The sequence below is a fragment of the Maniola hyperantus genome, chromosome 12, assembly GCF_902806685.2.
Source record: "Maniola hyperantus chromosome 12, iAphHyp1.2, whole genome shotgun sequence".
Lineage (NCBI taxonomy): Eukaryota > Metazoa > Arthropoda > Insecta > Lepidoptera > Nymphalidae > Maniola > Maniola hyperantus.
The window spans coordinates 13,231,101-13,252,065 of record NC_048547.1 but is presented as its reverse complement, the minus strand read 5'-3'; the positions used below and the strand labels follow the sequence as shown (position 1 = coordinate 13,252,065).

Genomic DNA, 20,965 nt, shown 5'->3' with positions numbered 1-20,965 from the left:
GGATTAGTAGACCTTAATTAATACTGTATGTAATATGTAAACTACCCCCAACTAGGTGGACGGACTTAATCCGCTCTGCAACAAACACACCTGTCTCCGTGTGTGCACATAATGCCACCAACAGAAGTCGCTGGAGGGAGATCGCACGAGCAGCAGTGAGGAATCCATAGCCACGACCACTCTGTCAAGAGTGAACGATTGAGAAGAAGAATGTTAATGGTAGTTAATGTTAATGGTAGTTAATGTTAATGGAAGTAGTTAATGGTTCATTTACAAAAGTACTTTTTTTTCAATCGAGCGTTAATGAAATTGGCTTCTCGCCAGCGGGCGATATTAACTCATTCACGCCTGTAGGTACGTTTCAGTGCCTTTCGTCTCTCAATATTCCCTTTACTCCATGGCTATATATAATTTAATAATAAATACAGCATCACCATCATCATCATGATTGACGACCTCCTTCCTTCCTTGTACTTCCCGTTGACCTAGAATCATGAAATTTGGCAGGTAGTTAGATTTTATAGCACAAGTAAAGGAATAAGTCTAAAAACCGTGGATCTGTGGTTACATTGACAAAAAAATGTGTTAATGAACAAGTAGTTAGTATTTATCTTACTTTGAGTAAGATAAATTCTATACCAAGTGCGGAATCATATGAAAGGGCTTTACCTGTAAATTCTAAAATATATTTATATTTATTTTTGCGCATAACAGTTTTTGATTTATCGTGCAAAATGTCGAAAAAATACGACTGTAGTACCGAGCCCTCGGTGCGCGAGTCTGACTCGCACTTGGCTGGTTTTTTTTTGATTGATGAATTTAGTGAGTATTCCGGAACGTGCAATTTTACCTCTACCTAGCTATTTTTTTGTTTCAATTTCTAACAACGCTCCCGTATCTCCCATCTTGTATAACGTTCCCGTATCTCCCATCTTGTATAACGGGAGCATACGTGCAATTACACTTTCCAATATATTTCCAAACGAGTGACCCATATTCCAGCTCGAGGCGAAAAATTCGATGCGACTCAATCTTGCACTGTACCTGTCATTTGTAGGTATCTACCGTGAGTCTAATATAGATATCTGCATTATACTTGCTAACTTTTTCGATAGTTTAAAATTTCCACATATACTCGTAGTTACAGTCCAGCTAGGTTCTATCTTTATAGTCGTATTCCTCATTGCTGAGGATCGAGAGTCCTTTCCATTAATCTCATAATGGCAAGAGTTCTCTTGGGATAATAGTGCTCCGAGATCCTTCCGCATACAACTCGAGACGGAGAGTACCTGATTGCGATTCTTAGGTTTTCCAATTATTATCAGACTAGCTGATGCCCGCGACTTTGTCCGCGTTGAATTAGGTTTTTTTAAAAATATCTCGGGAACTCTTTGATTTTCCGGGATAAAAAGCCTATGTTACTCTCCAATTCTTCATCTATACCCATGCAAAAAATTACGTCAATCCGTTACACCGCGTTCGCGTTGCGGCGTTGAAGGACAAACCAACAAACAAACACACTTTCGTATCTATAATAACGGTACTGATTCCTCATTGCTGAGGGTCACGACTCCTTTCCATTAATCACATAATGGCAGGAGTTCTCTTGGGATAACACTTAAAAAGAGTACGAGATTTCGATTCTTAGCTTTTCCAATTATTATCAGATGTTAGTGATAATAACCGGGGACGTAACGTGTTCTCCTGGCACGGAGGAAACAAAAAGGCCAATTTTGGACCTCCAAAGTCGGTCACCCATCCAGTTACCGACTTGGGTCGCGTGGGTTGGCAACATACCTGTACATAATATATTATTATCTCAATGGGCGATCATTTAAAGTTATGTCACCAAAAGTCAGTTAGATTGGATTAAAATTAGTTAATTCAGAATAACCAAAATCAGCCTACTGATTTGCTGACTTCGTGTCTAACACTGAATGATAGCCGGGTAGCTCAATTGACATTTATTATTAATCCATTGAAGGTTTGCTGCGATAAATTATTTTAGTATCACTCAATGAAGCAGCAATGTAAATGAAAGAGCTATGGCTATCATTCAGTGTTAGACACTGAGTTAGCTAATCACCACGCAGATTGTACGCAACTATAATATTGTTAATTAACTTAATTAAAATATTAACTTCCACTTCTAACATTGTATAATAGATTAGCCAGTTTTTGGTTTAGCTTTAACCCACAAAATTCTTGTGAACATTTTCGCTCCCTAATCGACCGTTAGCGGCGGTAATGTTTTTAATTAACCGTAGCAAACACGGCTAACCGACTAATTAAGCATTAAACGGGTGGAAGAGAATCAGTTCGGCGAAGGAATTCGATGAAAAAGCGAAAAAAATAACACACTAATTGGGCAATTATTACGGAAATTGATTACGCCGCATGAATTTTTTACGTACGTTAAATGAAAAAAAAATCTATTATAAGTCCCGCAAATTGCTATTGCGCTGGAACCATGTCTCATTAACATCGAAATGACGTGATTTTGACGTCAGACGAAATAAAAATATATCATCAGCTCGAAACTTCAGTCTAGTGCTGACATCACTACATATCACAGAATGTGTATTTCTATTGCTGCTTTATGAAACAAATAATAAAATATTTAAAATGGCTGCCATGAAAATAAAAAAGCTTTTTAGTTAGTTTTTTGTCAAAAAGCAGTCATGATTTAATTTTTTTAAATTACGGCTTGTGCATGTTACAAATATGAGGAAGCAAATCGTTTCTTACGAGACCGTGGAATTTCGACTATATATAGGGGCCGAATGCGTTAGGCGAATGTTCTAAAGTACCTACTTAAGCGCCTAGCTTTAGTAGGTGCTTTAAAAGAAAATATAGTTCCTAAGTTAGTGTGTTATGAGCAACTTTTTTTTTTTTTTTTTTTTTTTTTTTTTTTTTTTATTTGGGACAGTAAACAATTGCATATTAAAAGTTAAAACTAGGTACGACTTAAATCTAACAAAATTGATAAATATGTAATCCACTACACTATCCACAGCTTACTACAAACAACTAGGGCGACACAACATTAACAAACATATACAATACATACATATATATAATAATATAAAAATACAAGCAAACGACTAAACTATACATAAAAATTTAAACAACTAATCGCGCTAATAAAAAAAAAAAGTCTTATTTACAAAATAAGGGAGACATTCAATACAAAAATACATAATCATAACACTGTTCTACATAAGTGAATTGAAAAATTTTTAATCGTTTATTGTTTCTTTTTTCAAAACATCAATAATAGCCTTTTTATATCTACCTTCAGACAGGGCAAAAATGTCTACTTCGTCGAAGTTTTTGTTATAAGTGTCCACAAGTCGACGCATAGGTGAGCGTACTCCAGCATTGTTTCGGCAGAATTTAACCGTGAATAAATTATAAGAACGTACCTGTCGTCGATTTGCGTACTTGAGAACGTTAAGAGATAATTTACTAACCAAGTCAATACAATCAAATTTGTTGTGAAACAGACCATGCAACACCATTGCCTCAAGCTGCTTGCGCCTAGAATCAAGTTTTAGGAGATTGTATGTTTTGAGGAGTTTAATATATGGCAGTTTAGAGCGATGGCATCTGTAATGCGTTGATCGAAGGAACTTCTTTTGGACACTCTCAAGCTGGTTTCTGTATTTATCATATAGAGGGTTCCAAATGCAACAGGCATACTCCAGCTGGGGTCTTATTAATGACTTGTATAAGTGAAGGTACGTAGATGGTCTTGAGAAGTCCCTCGTAGAGCGCATCACGAATCCATACAGACGGTAAGCATTATTGACGATTTTGTTTATGTGTTCATCCAGGTGCAATTTTGAGTCGAGTTGAATGCCGAGATCACGAAGCGAGGAGACTTTTAATAATTTTGCATTATTTAACGTATAAGAGAAACTAGTAGTATGTTTATTTTTGGTGAAGGTTATGGCATTGCATTTCGGGAGACTTAGATGTAGTTTATTGGTTTTACAGTAATCCGTGAAGCGGTGGAGGTCTTCTTGAAGCAGATTGCAGTCTGACTCATTGTTAATTTGTAAGAAGATTTTTAAATCATCCGCATATAACAAGAAGTTCGAATGTTTAAAGCAGTGGTGTATGTCATTGATATAAAGTACAAAGAGTAACGGCCCTAGAATTGAACCCTGTGGCACGCCAGATGTTACAGATACGCAGTCAGACTTAAAGCCGTTAACGACGACGCGTTGACTTCTACGTGAGATGTACGATGCGAACCACCGCAGGAGATTGCCGCGAATACCATTGAAAGCAATCTTTTGGAGCAATAATTCGTGGTCTACCTTGTCAAATGCTTTACAGAAGTCAGTGTAAATGACGTCAACTTGAATACTCCTATCTAGGCTTTCGAAAAGGTGGGTTGTGAATAATAGTAGATTGGTGACGGTTGATTTACCTTTGACGAAGCCGTGTTGTTCGGGGATTATAATGTTACGTAGAAGCGGGTATATTGCATTGTGTACTAGTCTTTCTAGAACCTTGGATAATATGCATAAAAGGGAAATGGGACGGTAGTTAGTAACATCATTTTTTGAACCACTTTTATGGATGGGCATTATATTGGCTTGTTTCCAAACACTGGGCACGATAGCTTCTTTAAGACATTATTATAAATGAAGTGCACAGGCTTGCAGATGGTATTGCACGTATTTTTGAGGAAAAGCGCAGGAATGTTGTCGGAGCCTGGGCCTTTAGAAGCGTCCAGGGATTTTAATGCCCTGCGCACTTGTTCCAAGTCAAAAAACAGATTGTCTAATAACAACTCGTTAGAGGAATCTCCATCCGGAGGAGACCATTTCTCAAAACATAGTGATGAGGGTTCGTACACGGACTGGAAGAATTCCGAAAACATATTACAGATGTCTTCCGGGTCGCGAGACTGCTTAGATTTGTACTTCATGTTGGAAGGAATCCCTGCATTACGCTTTCGATTGGAAATATATGTAAAGAAGTATTTAATGTTAGTGCACACGCTGTCCTCTACCGACTTGGTGTAGGCGGCAAAGCATTTAGCACACTGTATCCTGAACCTTTCCCTATAAGTAGAAAAAATTTCGTAGTCTGATACGTTGTTGTACTTTTTCCATTTAATCCACGCATTATTCTTGTTCTTATAGATGTGAATAAGTGATGGTGTAAACCAGATCGGGAATTTAGAACGAGTTATTTTAAGGGGAACGTGTAATTTTATTATCCTGTAAATTTGTTCATAAAAAGTTTCAAGTGTCTTTTCGACATTTTGATTAAGAAATAAGGACTCCCAAGGTATTGTTTCTAAGCTTTTGTTAATAACTTCAAAATTAGCCTGTCGGTAATTGTACCTGGGAGCATTATGTCGTGTGAGAGGAATATCCAACTCGGCTGTCCTTATTATAAGTGGTGGGTGGTGTACTGACTCACTCAGTAGATGAACATCGGGTTTATTGACGGTGCAGTCATTAGTTGATAATATTAAGTCCAAAATTCTGCCTTGACCATAGGAGTTGCGAATATGGTTGAATTGAGAGGCATTTAATGCAGACATAAAATTGCGTAATATTATACATGCCGGGCTCATACTGTCACACTTTAGTGCATTACCATGTGGAATCCATGTCGCGTATGGTAGGTTAAAATCACCGGCTATATAAAAACTATCCCCGTTAGTTTCATTCATTAATTCTAATATCATATCAGAATAGCCTTTATATGCCTCTAAACACGAGTTGGGTGGAATGTAAACACCTGAGAAAATATGGCGTGGGGAGGACCTGTTGCCAGGTATTTCCACACTAACATGTTCTATATATCGAAATGTGTCACCATGACTATCTATAGTATATTTATTTCAGATGGTCTTAGACTCTTTAGTACCGCTATTAAGACGCCTCCGCCATCCGCTTTTTTAGTGGCCACACGGTCACGATCGCACCTGAACACGGCGTAACGTTGGTCGATGAATTCACTATCGTAAATTTCAGGTACAAGCCAGGTTTCTGTTAAAATTATAACATCATATGAATTCGCCAAGATATTCATATGCAAAGTCTGTAGCTTACTACGAATACCCCCACAGTTTTGATAGTATATTATTATATTGTTGTTATACATTGTCGATATATTTATAAATAAATATTACTAAGAAGATTTGATTCGTCTTGATATATGAGTACAAGTATAATATTATATTCGGGGCAACGCAGACATTGTTACAGTAAGACGGAGCAACGGTAATTATTAGAGTAGTTATGATGGGATGACTAATTGAGTAAAGCAGTGGTATTGCAGGTCTACAGTACCCACGTGAAGATAGGTAGGTACGTTGTTTATAATAATTGACTTGATTATTTATTTCTTTGTATGAGTACGGGTATGAAGGTTTGAGAATAATAGCACTGATAATAACTACTATATTATATATAATGATTTCAGTAAGATCTACTTTTAAAGATGTATTTAATAGAATTATGGTAGGTATAACAATATGGTATAATATCTTAAGAATAACATAAAAATAACTCATACAAAATCTGTTATATATTATGCTATAGTTGTTATGAAAAAATCTCAGGTATTTATGACAGTAATAAAAAGTATAGGTTAATTTATGTATAATTGAGGAATTGAGCAGAAATAAGCTGACTTCATAACTTAAAAATGTTTTTAATATACTTTTCACAATGTAGTGCATGTAGGATAAATTAAAAATAGCCCTTATTTTGTAAACTACACGGTAAACAATCAAAATATTTGTGCAAATTAGAGAGTACAGAGATGAATTTTTGTCTAATGAATGATTTTTATTAGGTTTCCATTCTACTAACCTTGCCAGGACACTTAAACTTAACAAAATCGTTATGAGAACGTACAGAGAACGCAGGCGAGGTATCATTCTGTCTAACGAGAATTGTGGCATTTCTGATCCACACGTATTTATAATTATATTTTTTCGCTTCCTCACGACATTCGCGAAAAAGTTGTTTATTTTTCAGAGTGAGATGCTCGTTCATATATATGACGTGTGATTGACCAGAGATGCCACATTGATCGCTCTTCACACCTCTCGCTTTGCGAAATGCACTTAGGATGTTATCCCGTAGGATGCGCGTAGAAAATTTCACGATAATGTTTTTAGGTTTATTATTTTGCTGGTTGGCATGGGGCACACGGTGGATTGAGACGACATCTTTCTGTAGGATCGGATATTTAATAGTCGTTCCTATTGCTTCCAGAATAGATATGAGATTTTCGTTCCGCTTATCAGGCACGTTGCAGATCTCGATGTTACATTGTCTTGCTTGTTGTTCTAAGCTGTCAATTTTGTATTCTAACGATGAGACTAGGGTGCTGGATACCTGCGTTTCCTTCTTAAGTCCCTCAAGATCGTGTACTTTTTTTTCCAGGTCACCGTATTGCTCAGCTTGAAATTTAGTTGATGATTTCAGTTCCGTAACATCGGTGGTCAGGCTGGTCAAGGCGCTCCTCATGCTAGCCTGTTCCGTCCGCAGTGATTGTATTTCTAACTTTAGTTCAGAAAAAGCAGTTTTTATGTCACCCCTAATTTGGTTTAAGGAGCCGTCGATTTCCTGGCGCCATGCATGGAGCATACCCTGAAGCTCCTGTGCGAAGGCGCGCCAGTCTTGATCCGCATGAGTGGGATTTCGCTCGGGAGGTTTGGAGGAAGTGGTCTCTTCGACAGGGGCAACTGCAGAACTGCGAACCGGAGTATTCTCACGGTTACCTCTGTGCCGCCGAGACACATTGCAGCACGAGGGGCACTGCCAGGTAGCCAAGTAGTCCTTGGATAGTGTTGAATACTGATGCGGGTTTATGTTTAAGCACTCACAATGATATGATAATTTACACAGACGGCACTGCATAAGGGATTGTTCCACTAGTGGACGTCCACAACCACTACTACATTCTAATCCTATTTTGGGCATTTTTGGTAGCGTGAGATTACACAACTTATGCAACTTAATAATGATTACGCGCTGTGTTCACTTAGTTGTGACGATCAACGGCAGGTAGGTAGGTATGTTTACATTGAAGTCCGGCGTAATAGATTTGCACTTCGACTAACACGGGTGGGTTGAAAATAAAGTTGACTCGAGTTTGCCGGTCGGAAAGTTCATATTAGGTATTACTTCAGTAGCGTATTGTAAGGAGTTTTTAGTTATTACGTACTATAACTGGGATTTATTACAATGTAGGAAAGTACTTATTTCTTAGTTTAACTATAAAACCCAATTGAAACGTTAGATCGAGTCGAGATGTCACTAACCGCTAACCCTTCGTTCGTGCACTATTATCACGGCTTGTTTTCATTAACACAGGACTTCATGGTCACTTTTACACAAGTACTGAGTTTCCACTAATATCTGACTCTAAATAATACATTTATAAGGAATTTAACATAAAAAAAGTAATTTTAAACTTATATTTTTACGGGACACGTAAGAAAAACAAGTGCACATCGAGGCGCCCTCTAGACGGTATGTAACTTACCTTAAAATTTTACATGAAAGGCTTTTTTTCATGCGGTCATATCATAATAATATATTATGTATAAAATTTCGTGTGTTTTACCCTTGAAAGGGTCCTGATGACGACCACACGCTGTGAATTTTGATAGCACGAGGGTCGGACAGGGTAGGAGGGTAGGAGGGTAAGAGGGTAGGAATGTAAAATTGCGTTTATGTGTTTCAGTCGCGGTGAGGGACACATTTTTGTGACCCTTGAATGTTGGGATAAAAATGTCGTGTATGTACAACACACGAATACCTCATACACGTTATAGCTATCCTAGCGACCGCCCGCAGCTTCGCTCGCCAAAATATATATCCTCTTTATTCCCTATCACGTGGGAATTTTGATAAATCCGACCTTATTCCTTGTAAAGGAAAAACTTATATTGTAAAGGGAACCTCTGTGCAAAATTTCAGATTTTCTCATCCCGGGACTAACTGACACACTAACTAGGACAGGTGACTGACTTACCTGTAGCGTCCACAGACAATTAAATCCACTCACAAGGAGTGCTCTTGGTCAACGTTTCTGATGTAAAACTCTAAAAACATGGAAAGTCCTTCTAGATTCTCTACCACTAATTTTCTGCCACGCGAAACTTATTGCCTTCAAGGAAAATCGATTTTCCAGCCACGCGTACCTTCAAGGAAAATCGATCCATGATGGATTGAAAAAAAACATTAACTCTACAGTGACAGAGTCACTTGTAACCAAAAATACCGCATACATCACAAAACGCCATTCATTTCAGAAAGGAAACAGACACGAGCACATAAAGGCAAGTGAAACTCTCGACGTCAATAATAAATGACCCATCCATCGCTCGGCTTGGGCCTGTAACGCAATAAATGAGCCATCCATCGCTCGGCTTGGGCCTGTAACGCAATAAATGAGCCATCCATCGCTCGGCTTGGGCCTGTAACGCAATAAATGAGCCATCCATCGCTCGGCTTGGGCCTGTAACGCAATAAATGAGCCATCCATCGCTCGGCTTGGGCCTGTAACGCAATAAATGAGCCATCCATCGCTCGGCTTGGGCCTGTAACGCAATAAATGAGCCATCCATGGCTCGGCTTGGGCCTGTAACGCAATAAATGAGCCATCCATCGCTCGGCTTGGGCCTGTAACGCAATAAATGAGCCATCCATCGCTCGGCTTGGGCCTGTAACGCAATAAATGAGCCATCCATCGCTCGGCTTGGGCCTGTAACGCAATAAATGAGCCATCCATCGCTCGGCTTGGGCCTGTAACGCAATAAATGAGCCATCCATCGCTCGGCTTGGGCCTGTAACGCAATAAATGAGCCATCCATGGCTCGGCTTGGGCCTGTAACGCAATAAATGAGCCATCCATCGCTCGGCTTGGGCCTGTAACGCAATAAATGAGCCATCCATGGCTCGGCTTGGGCCTGTAACGCAATAAATGAGCCATCCATCGCTCGGCTTGGGCCTGTAACGCAATAAATGAGCCATCCATCGCTCGGCTTGGGCCTGTAACGCAATAAATGAGCCATCCATCGCTCGGCTTGGGCCTGTAACGCAATAAATGAGCCATCCATGGCTCGGCTTGGGCCTGTAACGCAATAAATGAGCCATCCATCGCTCGGCTTGGGCCTGTAACGCAATAAATGAGCCATCCATCGCTCGGCTTGGGCCTGTAACGCAATAAATGAGCCATCCATCGCTCGGCTTGGGCCTGTAAAGCAATAAATGAGCCATCCATCGCTCGGCTTGGGCCTGTAACGCAATAAATGAGCCATCCATCGCTCGGCTTGGGCCTGTAACGCAATAAATGAGCCATCCATGGCTCGGCTTGGGCCTGTAACGCAATAAATGAGCCATCCATGGCTCGGCTTGGGCCTGTAACGCAATAAATGAGCCATCCATCGCTCGGCTTGGGCCTGTAACGCAATAAATGAGCCATCCATCGCTCGGCTTGGGCCTGTAACGCAATAAATGAGCCATCCATCGCTCGGCTTGGGCCTGTAACGCAATAAATGAGCCATCCATCGCTCGGCTTGGGCCTGTAACGCAATAAATGAGCCATCCATGGCTCGGCTTGGGCCTGTAACGCAATAAATGAGCCATCCATGGCTCGGCTTGGGCCTGTAACGCAATAAATGAGCCATCCATCGCTCGGCTTGGGCCTGTAACGCAATAAATGAGCCATCCATCGCTCGGCTTGGGCCTGTAACGCAATAAATGAGCCATCCATGGCTCGGCTTGGGCCTGTAACGCAATAAATGAGCCATCCATGGCTCGGCTTGGGCCTGTAACGCAATAAATGAGCCATCCATCGCTCGGCTTGGGCCTGTAACGCAATAAATGAGCCATCCATGGCTCGGCTTGGGCCTGTAACGCAATAAATGAGCCATCCATCGCTCGGCTTGGGCCTGTAACGCAATAAATGAGCCATCCATGGCTCGGCTTGGGCCTGTAACGCAATAAATGAGCCATCCATCGCTCGGCTTGGGCCTGTAACGCAATAAATGAGCCATCCATGGCTCGGCTTGGGCCTGTAACGCAATAAATGAGCCATCCATCGCTCGGCTTGGGCCTGTAACGCAATAAATGAGCCATCCATGGCTCGGCTTGGGCCTGTAACGCAATAAATGAGCCATCCATGGCTCGGCTTGGGCCTGTAACGCAATCACTCCACAGATTGCTCTGGGACCAGCTCCCGAAGCGTTATTGGCAGCTTAGAGGTATTTTCCAACTACATTATTTGAGGCTTAGAACCTTGACAACGCGACGGCAGGGATCGTAGACAGATTCAAATCTCACGCGAAGCGTTTGCTCAACGTCTAATACTAACTATTCCAGCATCCGTGTTTCCTGTCATTTATAATTTAGTACGTTCAAGGAAATTCAATCCATGATTGATTCAAAAAACCTAACTCCACTGTAATAGTTATTTGTAACCAAAAATACTGCATACATCACAATACAAAAAGGAAATATAGACACTAGCACATAAAGGCAAGTGAAACTCTCGACGTCAATAATAAATGAGCCATCCATCGCTCGGCTTGGGCCTGTAACGCAATAAATGAGCCATCCATCGCTCGGCTTGGGCCTGTAACGCAATAAATGAGCCATCCATCGCTCGGCTTGGGCCTGTAACGCAATCACTCCACAGATTGCTCTGGGACTCGCTCCCGAAGCGTTATTGGCAGCTTAGAGGTATTTTCCAACTACATATATGGAGGAGCCAAGATAGTAGTGGTTAGGACTTCCGTCTCCCATTCGGGAGGTCAGGGGCTCGTTTCCGGGCAAGCACCTCTAACATTTCAGAGTAATACGTGCGTTTTTGAGAAATCTAATAATATCACTCGCTTTAACGGTGAAGGAAAAACTTCATGAGGAAACCGGCATGCCTGAGAGTTCTACATAATGTTCTAAATGGCGTGCGAATTCGGTGGACTATGTCCAAACCTTGTCATACTGAGAGGAGACACTACAGAGTAGTGCGCCGGCGATGGGTTGATCATGATGATGATGATGTAAGCATTGACAGTTACATCTTGAAAGGATCACGAGTAAACTGAGTAGAAAAGCAGTTCATCTTAGTTTCAGTGGAAGAAATAAAGTTCCATTCTTTATTCTTTATTGGGTTTACCAACAGCTTAATCATTTAGGTTCAAAAACTATTTTAACTATTCAAAATACGTTCACAAAATGACAAGCTTATTATAGGCAATGCGCTAAGGTACGAAAATAAATCGAGTTATAAGTTAACTAGCGACTTCGTTCGCGTGGAATTAGGATTTCTAAAAATTCCGTGGGAACTCTGATTTTCCGGGATAAAAAGCAGCCTATGCCACTCTCCAAGTCTTTATCTATACCCATACGTTGCACTGTTGTGACGTGATTGAAGGACAAACCAACAAACAAACACACTTTCGCATTTATAATAAGGGTAAGTACTTTTGAAGCTTCAAAGCGAAGATACACAATTGAAAGAGGATAGAGGTGATTAAATATGTTCATCGTTATTTGCGGAACCCTAAAATGAACAAGAAAAGAAACCACCCAAACGGAACAAGCAACGGGAGGCGACGGTAAACGAAATTGTTATTTGAACCGGCAATTGAATAGGGCCCTTCTGCGCCTTCTTAGCCCGCTGTTGCTATTAATTTGTTGAAACAAAACCCCTTTTCATCTCCAAGTCCGTTCATTTGTATCAAATAAACATTAGATTAAAACCTTTCATTTTTACGAAGAATTCACTCACACAAGAGAGAGAAGGGTTTTGTCTATATTCTACCACGCTGGTCATTTGCGAATTGGTAGACTTTACACACCTTTGAGAACATTTTTTTTAAGTTATAGAGTAGCGCATGGCTGCAATCAGACCTGGTGGCAAGTGATGATGCAGTCTAAGATGCAGCGCGCTTGCCTAGAAGATACCTATTCACTCTCGACTTGAAGGACATTATGGAGAACTCTCAGGCATGCAGGTTTCCTCACGATGTTTTCCTTCACTGTTAAAGCAAGTGACAACTAGTCAAATCAGTAGGTAGATCATCTTTGTATCAAACGTCAAAACACGCGCTTAGTATGCGAGCTTCTATCAAATACTGGCATGTGACGTCACAATGATTTGACGTACTTTTTTAGTTTAATCGATAATTTAAAGTAGTTACAAAAATAAGATATTCGAATACGAATTGAGAACCTCCTCCTTTTTTGAAGTCGGTAAAATGAAAAGTTGATTCACAGTTCACACACTGTCTCATCAACCTCCAGCCTAAACACTTGTAAGTAGAAAGCTGCAATTTTGTGCAGAAGTTCCCTTTATAATGTTGGCAAAGAATAAGGCTAGATTTTTCGTAATTTCCACGGGTACGAAACCGCAGGCGACCACTAATAATATTTTAAATTTTAATAACAACTAGCTGCCCCGGCGAACTTCGTTCCGCCTAACAGTCGATTCAATTTTTTTAAATTTTTCTCTCCGTAATAGTACGAGGACGTACTTCAAGGAATATTATAAAAAAAGAATTAGCGAAATCGGTTCAGCTGTTCTCGAGATTTGCGATGACCAACACATTTAGTGATTCATTTTTATACTATAGACTTATAGAGAGAAGAAGATATATACACTTGCAAAGTTAAATAAGTCACTGATGCTTTTGAACCTTACCCAACAGACCGTAAGTTTATCAAGCGAGCTGATAGTGTTTTAATTGGCGAAACGAACAATAAACACAAGTCAAGCTCGAGTCGACTGTTCAACAAATCATTCGAGCAATGAACTGTAATAGTGTAACGAGTAACGACAATTTACTTCCACTGCTCGATTTTACTGCTGCGAGTAAATTAAAGTGTAGCAACGACTTACTGAAACTTTTTTTAATAAACACCCGTTGTGGCATTGTTGGTAGGGGAGCCCAAGAGCCCAGTTTTTCCAATATTTTAAAAGTTATCGACCGACATAGAAAAACCGGTTCATTCAATCGGCCATAAATCGTAAATGATAAGTTTTACAAAAAAAGTTTACAGAAAACAAAAGATGCAAAATTTTATTCTCTACAATAATGGTCTAAATAATTTTTGACCTAAAGCGGATAGTTTTCGAGATATCAGCCAAAAACTTTTCTTCGAGATTGCGATCGAAGCTCCATCTGGATCTGTCAGTATTTTGTGATTTTATGATCAGTAAGTGACCCTTAACCTAAAAATAAAATAAAATTGAACCGGAAATTTAGTGCGAGGTTAAATGCTCTATTTACTGGACTATTTTACCTTCGCCAATTATGTTGTTTCTTTGTTTAATAAACAAAAGGATACCATCTTTGCGCGTGACAGTTACCAATTTCACCTTAAAGTTCGTTTAGCATAAAAAACTTGGGCTACGTCCCGACTCCCGATAGACGGTAAACGGTCGTTGCGTTGTCAATCAACTATGAAATTGACTTCTGAAACTGCGTCGAGTCACGCTCGCCTTTGTTCTACTCGTTTACACGAGCTTCGCGTACTTTCCCGTGTAAATTATTGAATGCTGCACATTGATTATGAAAGCTACGAATGAAGCTTGCCTTTTACGTCTTCCAGCGTATTTGTATATTATGTCCATTTCAATGCGATAGACGGTAAACGGTCGCTGCGTAGTCAATTAACTATGAAATTGACTTCTGAAACTGCGGCGAGTCACGCTCGCCTTTGGTCTACTCTTTTACACGAGTGTCGCGTACTTTCCCGTGTAAATTATTGAATGCTGCACATTGATTATGAAAGCTACGAATGAAGCTTGCCTTTTACGTCTTCCAGCGTATTTGTATATTATGTCAATTTCAGTGCGATAGACGGTAAATGGTCGATGCGTTGTCAATCAACTATGAAATTGACTTCTGAAACTGCGTCGAGTCACGCTCGCCTTTGTTCTATCTACTCTTTTACATATTGTCCGTTCATCGTATCTTGACGCGTGTGTATTTGTGTAATATGTTGGCAGCATTGCTTGTTTGCTTTATTCCTTAGAACTAAGGGTTTATTATTGTGTGATTTGCAATGGTGCCAACATATTACTCATGCGTCAAGTTACGATGAACGTACGGTACGCTATGGCAGTGATGAACATCGATCTTTAGAAGTAGACAGCAGATTTGCAGAGCACTGTTTCGGTCGTTGAAACCGACAAAGTGACAGAGACAACGCTCTACAAAGATGAAATGTCATTCTAAAGGCCGATGTTCATCATTTTCGGCCGCGTACTGTACAAGACTCTACACATAAAACTATGTCTCTCTCATATGAAAATGAGCAACACGTAAATTGTGCTTTTTATCTACTTTTTGCAAACATTTAAGCTTTGTTGCTAAGAGGCTGCATCGTTAGTTGAAATAAATTTCCAGTGAAACACACCGGAACATTTCCAAGCTTTTCAAGATGCTCTCCATTTTAACATTAAAGTATTACCTATATTAATTTTGTGTAACTCTATGAAATTAAATTTACGGTTCCTTTTTTCTGTTTCAGGTAATATTTCAGAGCATGAAAATTGTAGAAATTCCTGGTAAAGTAGAGGTTTCAAATTTCTTTCGACGTGGTTCGAGGTAACAATATTTTAGGGTCCCGTATCAAGGAACCCTTAGAGTCTGCAATAAGACCTACCTACCTGCCAAATTTCATGATTCTAGGTCAACGGGCAGTACCCTGTAGGTTTCTTGACAGACAGACAGACAGACAACAAAGTGATCCTATAAGGGTTCCGTTTTTCCTTTTGCGGTACGGAAACCTAAAAACGAATAATATTTGCATTTTTACAGCAAATTGTGTTAGATAAATATGTAATTGCAACGTTCTTGTTATCCAAGTGTCAGCTACTTTACTACTTTTTCTTCGAACGGTATTAGGTACACTAGAATAGAACAGATGTCAGCAATAACATTTATGTTTGTCGTAATCCTGACTTCTAAGTAGAGGCATATAAAGGAAGGAAATAGGTTAAGCGCTGCTTAGCGAGTAGGGAGCGACACTGCAAAACACTAAACAAGCACTAATGGAATAAACGTATCATGTAATTAGAAAAACGGCCTTTTATATACAGGTATAGTTTAAACGCTAGCAAAAACGAAGACAGGTGATAGTACTTATGATTACTGATAAGATGCCACACGAAAAAACGACGATTTTTTTTTTCTGTATTTAAAAAGTTAGCAATGTATTGTAAATAAAACATTTGACTGACGCTAGAGGTCAACGAACGTTGCGTAGATACTGTAGATAGTTGTTGTGCTAGTTTTGCACGCTACACTATGCAGATTTGAAAAATACTAAGTCATCAGTAGCCTTATTATAAATACGAAAGTGTGTTTGTTTGTTGGTTTGTTGGTTTATTGGTATGTTTCTTTGTTGGTTTGTTGGTTTGTCCTCCAATCACGTCACAACGGTGCAACAGATTGACTTGATTTTTAAAATGAGTATAGATAAAGACCTGGAGAGTGACATAGGCTACTTTTTATCCCGGAAAATCAAAGAGTTCCCACGGGATTTTTAATAACCTAATTCCACGCGGACGAATTCGCGGGCATCAGCTAGTTAAAAGTATAAGGCAAACGGTTATTGGTATTGGATTGTGTTCAGGTAGTAATAATAGCGCTGCTACACCCAGTGGACTATCATATGAAAGGGTTACCTGTACAGAATAAAACAGATTTTTTTTTATTTTAATGCATAATAGTTTTTGATTTATCGTGCAAAATGTCGAAAAAATTCCCGAGTACGGAACCCTCGGTACGCGAGTCTGACTCGCACTTAACCGGTTGTTTTTGCTTACGTCACTGTGTACATTATTTGGTAGCGTGGTTTTGCAAATAAAAAGTACCGGCGAGGTGTTGCCGGTGTTGCCGTTCGCTCGAAGTGGCAATTACATGACTGCGCGTTATTTCCGCCCCGTGTGACAGAAGGCACGCGGCGGGCTCAGGTGTAAAGGCCTGGACAGTCATGACGCGAGGCGGCAGCGGCGTGTTTAACGCGGCTCCTAGAAAAAGAAGAAAGACAGAAAATGTTTATTTTATGAATTACTAGCTGATGCCCGCGACTTCGTACGCGTGGATTTAGGTTTTTAAAAATCCCTTGGGAACACTTTGATTTTCCGGGATAGTTGCCTATGTCACTCTTTATCTATGTCCATGCAAAAAATCATGTCAATCCGTTGCACCGTTGCAACGTGATTGAAGGACAAACCAACAAACACTTTCGCATTTATAATAAGGGTACTGATATAATAAGGGTACTACCGCAATGTAGATACTAACGTGGTGTCAGTGTGGTTATTTTGATACATTTGAAATGGGATAGCATTTCGATAAAAGCTCTCAGTCGGCTTGATTTCTTCCGATATCTTGAACAATAAATTACATTACTGAAAATACCTACAAGCTGTGGACATCTATCTATTGATGATGATGATGATGTCTGAAAAGGAGAACGGCGAGCTGCCATATAAATAATATCTGTCCCGGCTTTACTCACGTGTTTAGTCGACGTTAGCCCGACTAGTTTCGAACCCATACGGGGTCCTTTTTCAAGGGAGTCCGTTCGAGCCGGGACAGATATTATTTAGAATGGAAATCACTCACCGTAGTTTAAACGCTAAAATAGCTTCCATATAGTTTCGGACCCAGACTTGAGGCCCACATTTACGAATCAAACTTTTGATACTTGTTCCACTTACCAGACTAATAAAAATGGTAATCAAAGTGAATCAAATAAAGATGGAAAAAATATAATTATTCTTCTTAGTAATAGTTACATGTGAGGTTAGCTATACATTTAATTATTTTTAAGCCAAATTCCCTTAGGATACTATAAGGCTATGCTATCGTTAAAAGAAGAAATCGTAAGTTCAAGATCACTCACTCGTCTTCGCTCGTCGCTACCGCCACTCGTTTTGTTTGACCGAGCCTTTAAAGTGTACGTGTGATTGATATTCCAGGATGGGAATATTTTTCAAAAGTACTCTCATTTCTAACGTTTTCCGTGTTAAATGTTTTTTTTATTATTTTCTGTGGCGACTACGTGAGGTCGCTTTTTATGAGAAATATTATTGTGCGGAAGTGAATGGAGGTTTTTTTGTTTTCTGCTTTTTACGTTTAATGTATTTACTTATATATTCCATTTGTAAATAATAATCAAATAATAACTCAAGCTTTATATTTTACAAGCATTTGGCCGTGACTTCGTTCGCGTGGACTACACAAATTTCGAACCTCTGTTTTATCCCCTTAGGAGTTGAATTTTCAAAAATCCTTTCTTAGCGGATGTCTACGGCATAACAACTATCTGCATTCCAAATTTCAGCCCAATCCGTCCAGTAGTTTAAGCTGTGCGTTGTCAGTCAGTCAGTCAATCCTTTTATATATTTAGATTTAGTTTATTACTATGTTGTATTACTATTACTGCAGAACTCTAAAAATACGGCGCGAACAGTAAATAACAGCTAAAGCGAAGTGGAGAAGTCATTCGTACGCCCTAAATAAATATCTAATAAGAGCGAAATGAGTTCTTCTCTGCGGAATTAGCTTTTTACGAGCGAGCGAGATCGGAAGCGTTCGTTACGGGTTTATGCATAAAATATATCTTTTACATTCGTAAATTGAATAATAATATCATTTTAGGGTTCCGTATCCAAATGTCAGTTAGTGTTTGAAGTCGCGGGCATCAGCTAGAAGAGTAGGTATAATATCTATATCGGTAGATATTTTCGAAAACAATAAAATAATTATTTATTAGTGTTTTTTTGTTTTTTAATATTAATTTAGTTAGCCCTAGCATAGAGCTCTGATAGCTAGTGGCTAAGGGCCATCTGTGGCTAGTGGCTAAGATCCAGGGCATGCGTGCTTTGCCTGTAATGTAATGCCTCTAACTTTTCGGAGAGACTATGTGCGTTTTAACCAGTTAAATATCACTTTCCTTTATCAGTTAAGGAAAACAACGTGAGGAAACCTGCAAGGCAAACTAGGTCAGCGTGGCAAACTATGCATCGCCTAAGCCCATCTCATTCTTAGATTAGGTGATTGATACACGGTTTTCCAATTTATATCCTACAACCTTAATATAAGTTATTTCAATTACAATAAAACTTTGAGAGCTTTTACTAATGTAAATGTCAGGTTGTAATTTATGAGGTCATAAAATATTTTATACTTGCAGCGCCATCTAGTGCTAAGGGGAGGAAACAAAAATAAAGCGCCATCTATTTGTGAATAGCATAAACATGTCGCAGAACTTTAGGTTTGTTTCTAAGTCTTACTAAATACGAACTAGTTTTATGTATTTCTGCTAGATGGCGTGCTAAGCAACTAAAGATAAAAGTTATAATAATAACAGGAAATTAATTAGCTTATTGTTTTTTACTACTATTACCTATATATTATTACTTTGCTTTTCAATAATAATTATTGTATATTATCAGTATTAAGTATTTCAATAAATAAATCTTAAATCACTTGGCTATCTAAAGTATTTTACGGCCTCACGATAGAATTAAATGTTGATAAGGAAAAAAAAGGTAAAACAATAAAAATGTACGCTCCGCCATGACAGTGAGACCACTGCCGTGACCAGGATTCGAACCTGGGTTACTACGGCCACAACGTAGGGTCCTAACCACTAGACGATCACGGCTATCGGAGCGATAGTGGCCGTGTTGAAAATCTGTATCACTTTCTATATAGTATATACCTATAATAATATGGTATGATTTTGTTTTATTCAAATACTAACAGTTGCCCGCAACTTCGTCTGCTTTGTCGTCTTTGGTCCAGTCGTTCTCAAGTGATGACGTGACCACGGGAAATAGGGACTCATTTTTAGGGTTTCGTACCCAAAGGATAAAACGGGACCCCATTACTAGGACTCCGCTGTCCGTCCGTCTGTCACCAGGGTGTATCTCTTGAACCGTCCGTAATAGGTAGAGAAATACAATTTTCAGTGTATTTATTATTTCTATTGCCATTACAACAATAAAATAATAAAAACACAAGATGTCAAATTACAAAATGGCCGCCATGCAAATTTAAAAAATTGAAAAGTTCATCATCATCACCACCATGATTAACCCGGCTCACTACAGAGCACGGGCCTCCTCTCAGAGTAGGAAGGGTTCATAGTATTACAGTACGCGGCAGAAAGTAGTGTACCTCGACCTTTAGATGAAGATAGCAGATTTGTAGAGCGTTGTCTCTGTCGTTGAGACCGACAAAACGTCATATAGGTATGAGTGACAGAGACAACGCTCTACAAAGCCGAAATATCATTCTAGAGACAGAAGTAGGTACATTACTTTCTGCCGCTTACTGTACCTATATGTCTTGTACGATGATACGGAACCCTTCGAGTGCGGTTCCGACTCGCGCTTGACCAGTTTTTTCCCCATTTTGCGTGTGAAACGGGTTGGTAACACGTCGTCTGTCTTTGGAGTCAAACGCAATAATTCGCGAGGGGCGTACAGACTACTTACAAACATGGTCATGTCGTCCATTGTCCTTTTGAAAGGACACAAAGGATGCCCGTAGCTTGTTACCGACCTGTATTAGCGACTGATTGATTGCTTTGCTAAAATAATTTGCTACTAACAATCGAGCCCTAGTTGCTTTAAATAAAGATTAGAAATATTATTATTTGTTATAATTTCTCCTATAATACGACAAGGCTCTTTTGGCACTTGAATGACATTGACAGGGGGGCGTAGTTGCAGAGCAATGCCCGCGACTTCGTCCGCGCGATATTAGTGTTATAAAATCCTGTGGGAACTCTTTGATTTTCCATGATAAAAGTAGCCATATCACTCTCCAAGTCTACATATACCCATGCAAAAATCACGGCAATCCGTTACACCGTTGCGACGTGATTGAAGGACATACCATCAAACCAATAAACAAACACACTTTTTATAATACAGATAGTGA

The 20,965-nt window shown here is 39.5% G+C and overlaps 2 protein-coding genes and 1 non-coding gene across 3 annotated transcripts in view; 1 reads left to right on the top strand and 2 right to left on the bottom strand.

The window, feature by feature from the left end:
* CenG1A (Centaurin gamma 1A) overlaps nt 1-20,965 on the top strand; it is a 306,864-nt gene that overhangs the window by 166,052 nt on the left and 119,847 nt on the right. The window lies entirely within an intron of this gene.
* On the bottom strand, nt 6,757-7,964 carry LOC138403139 (uncharacterized). The gene has a single exon (XM_069502386.1). It carries the CDS (start codon nt 7,962-7,964, stop codon nt 6,825-6,827), a length of 1,140 nt encoding a protein of 379 aa, XP_069358487.1. The 3' UTR covers nt 6,757-6,824.
* Nucleotides 19,611-19,682, bottom strand: TRNAH-GUG (transfer RNA histidin (anticodon GUG)). Its single transcript has one exon. It is a non-coding gene; the product is annotated as a tRNA-His (tRNA).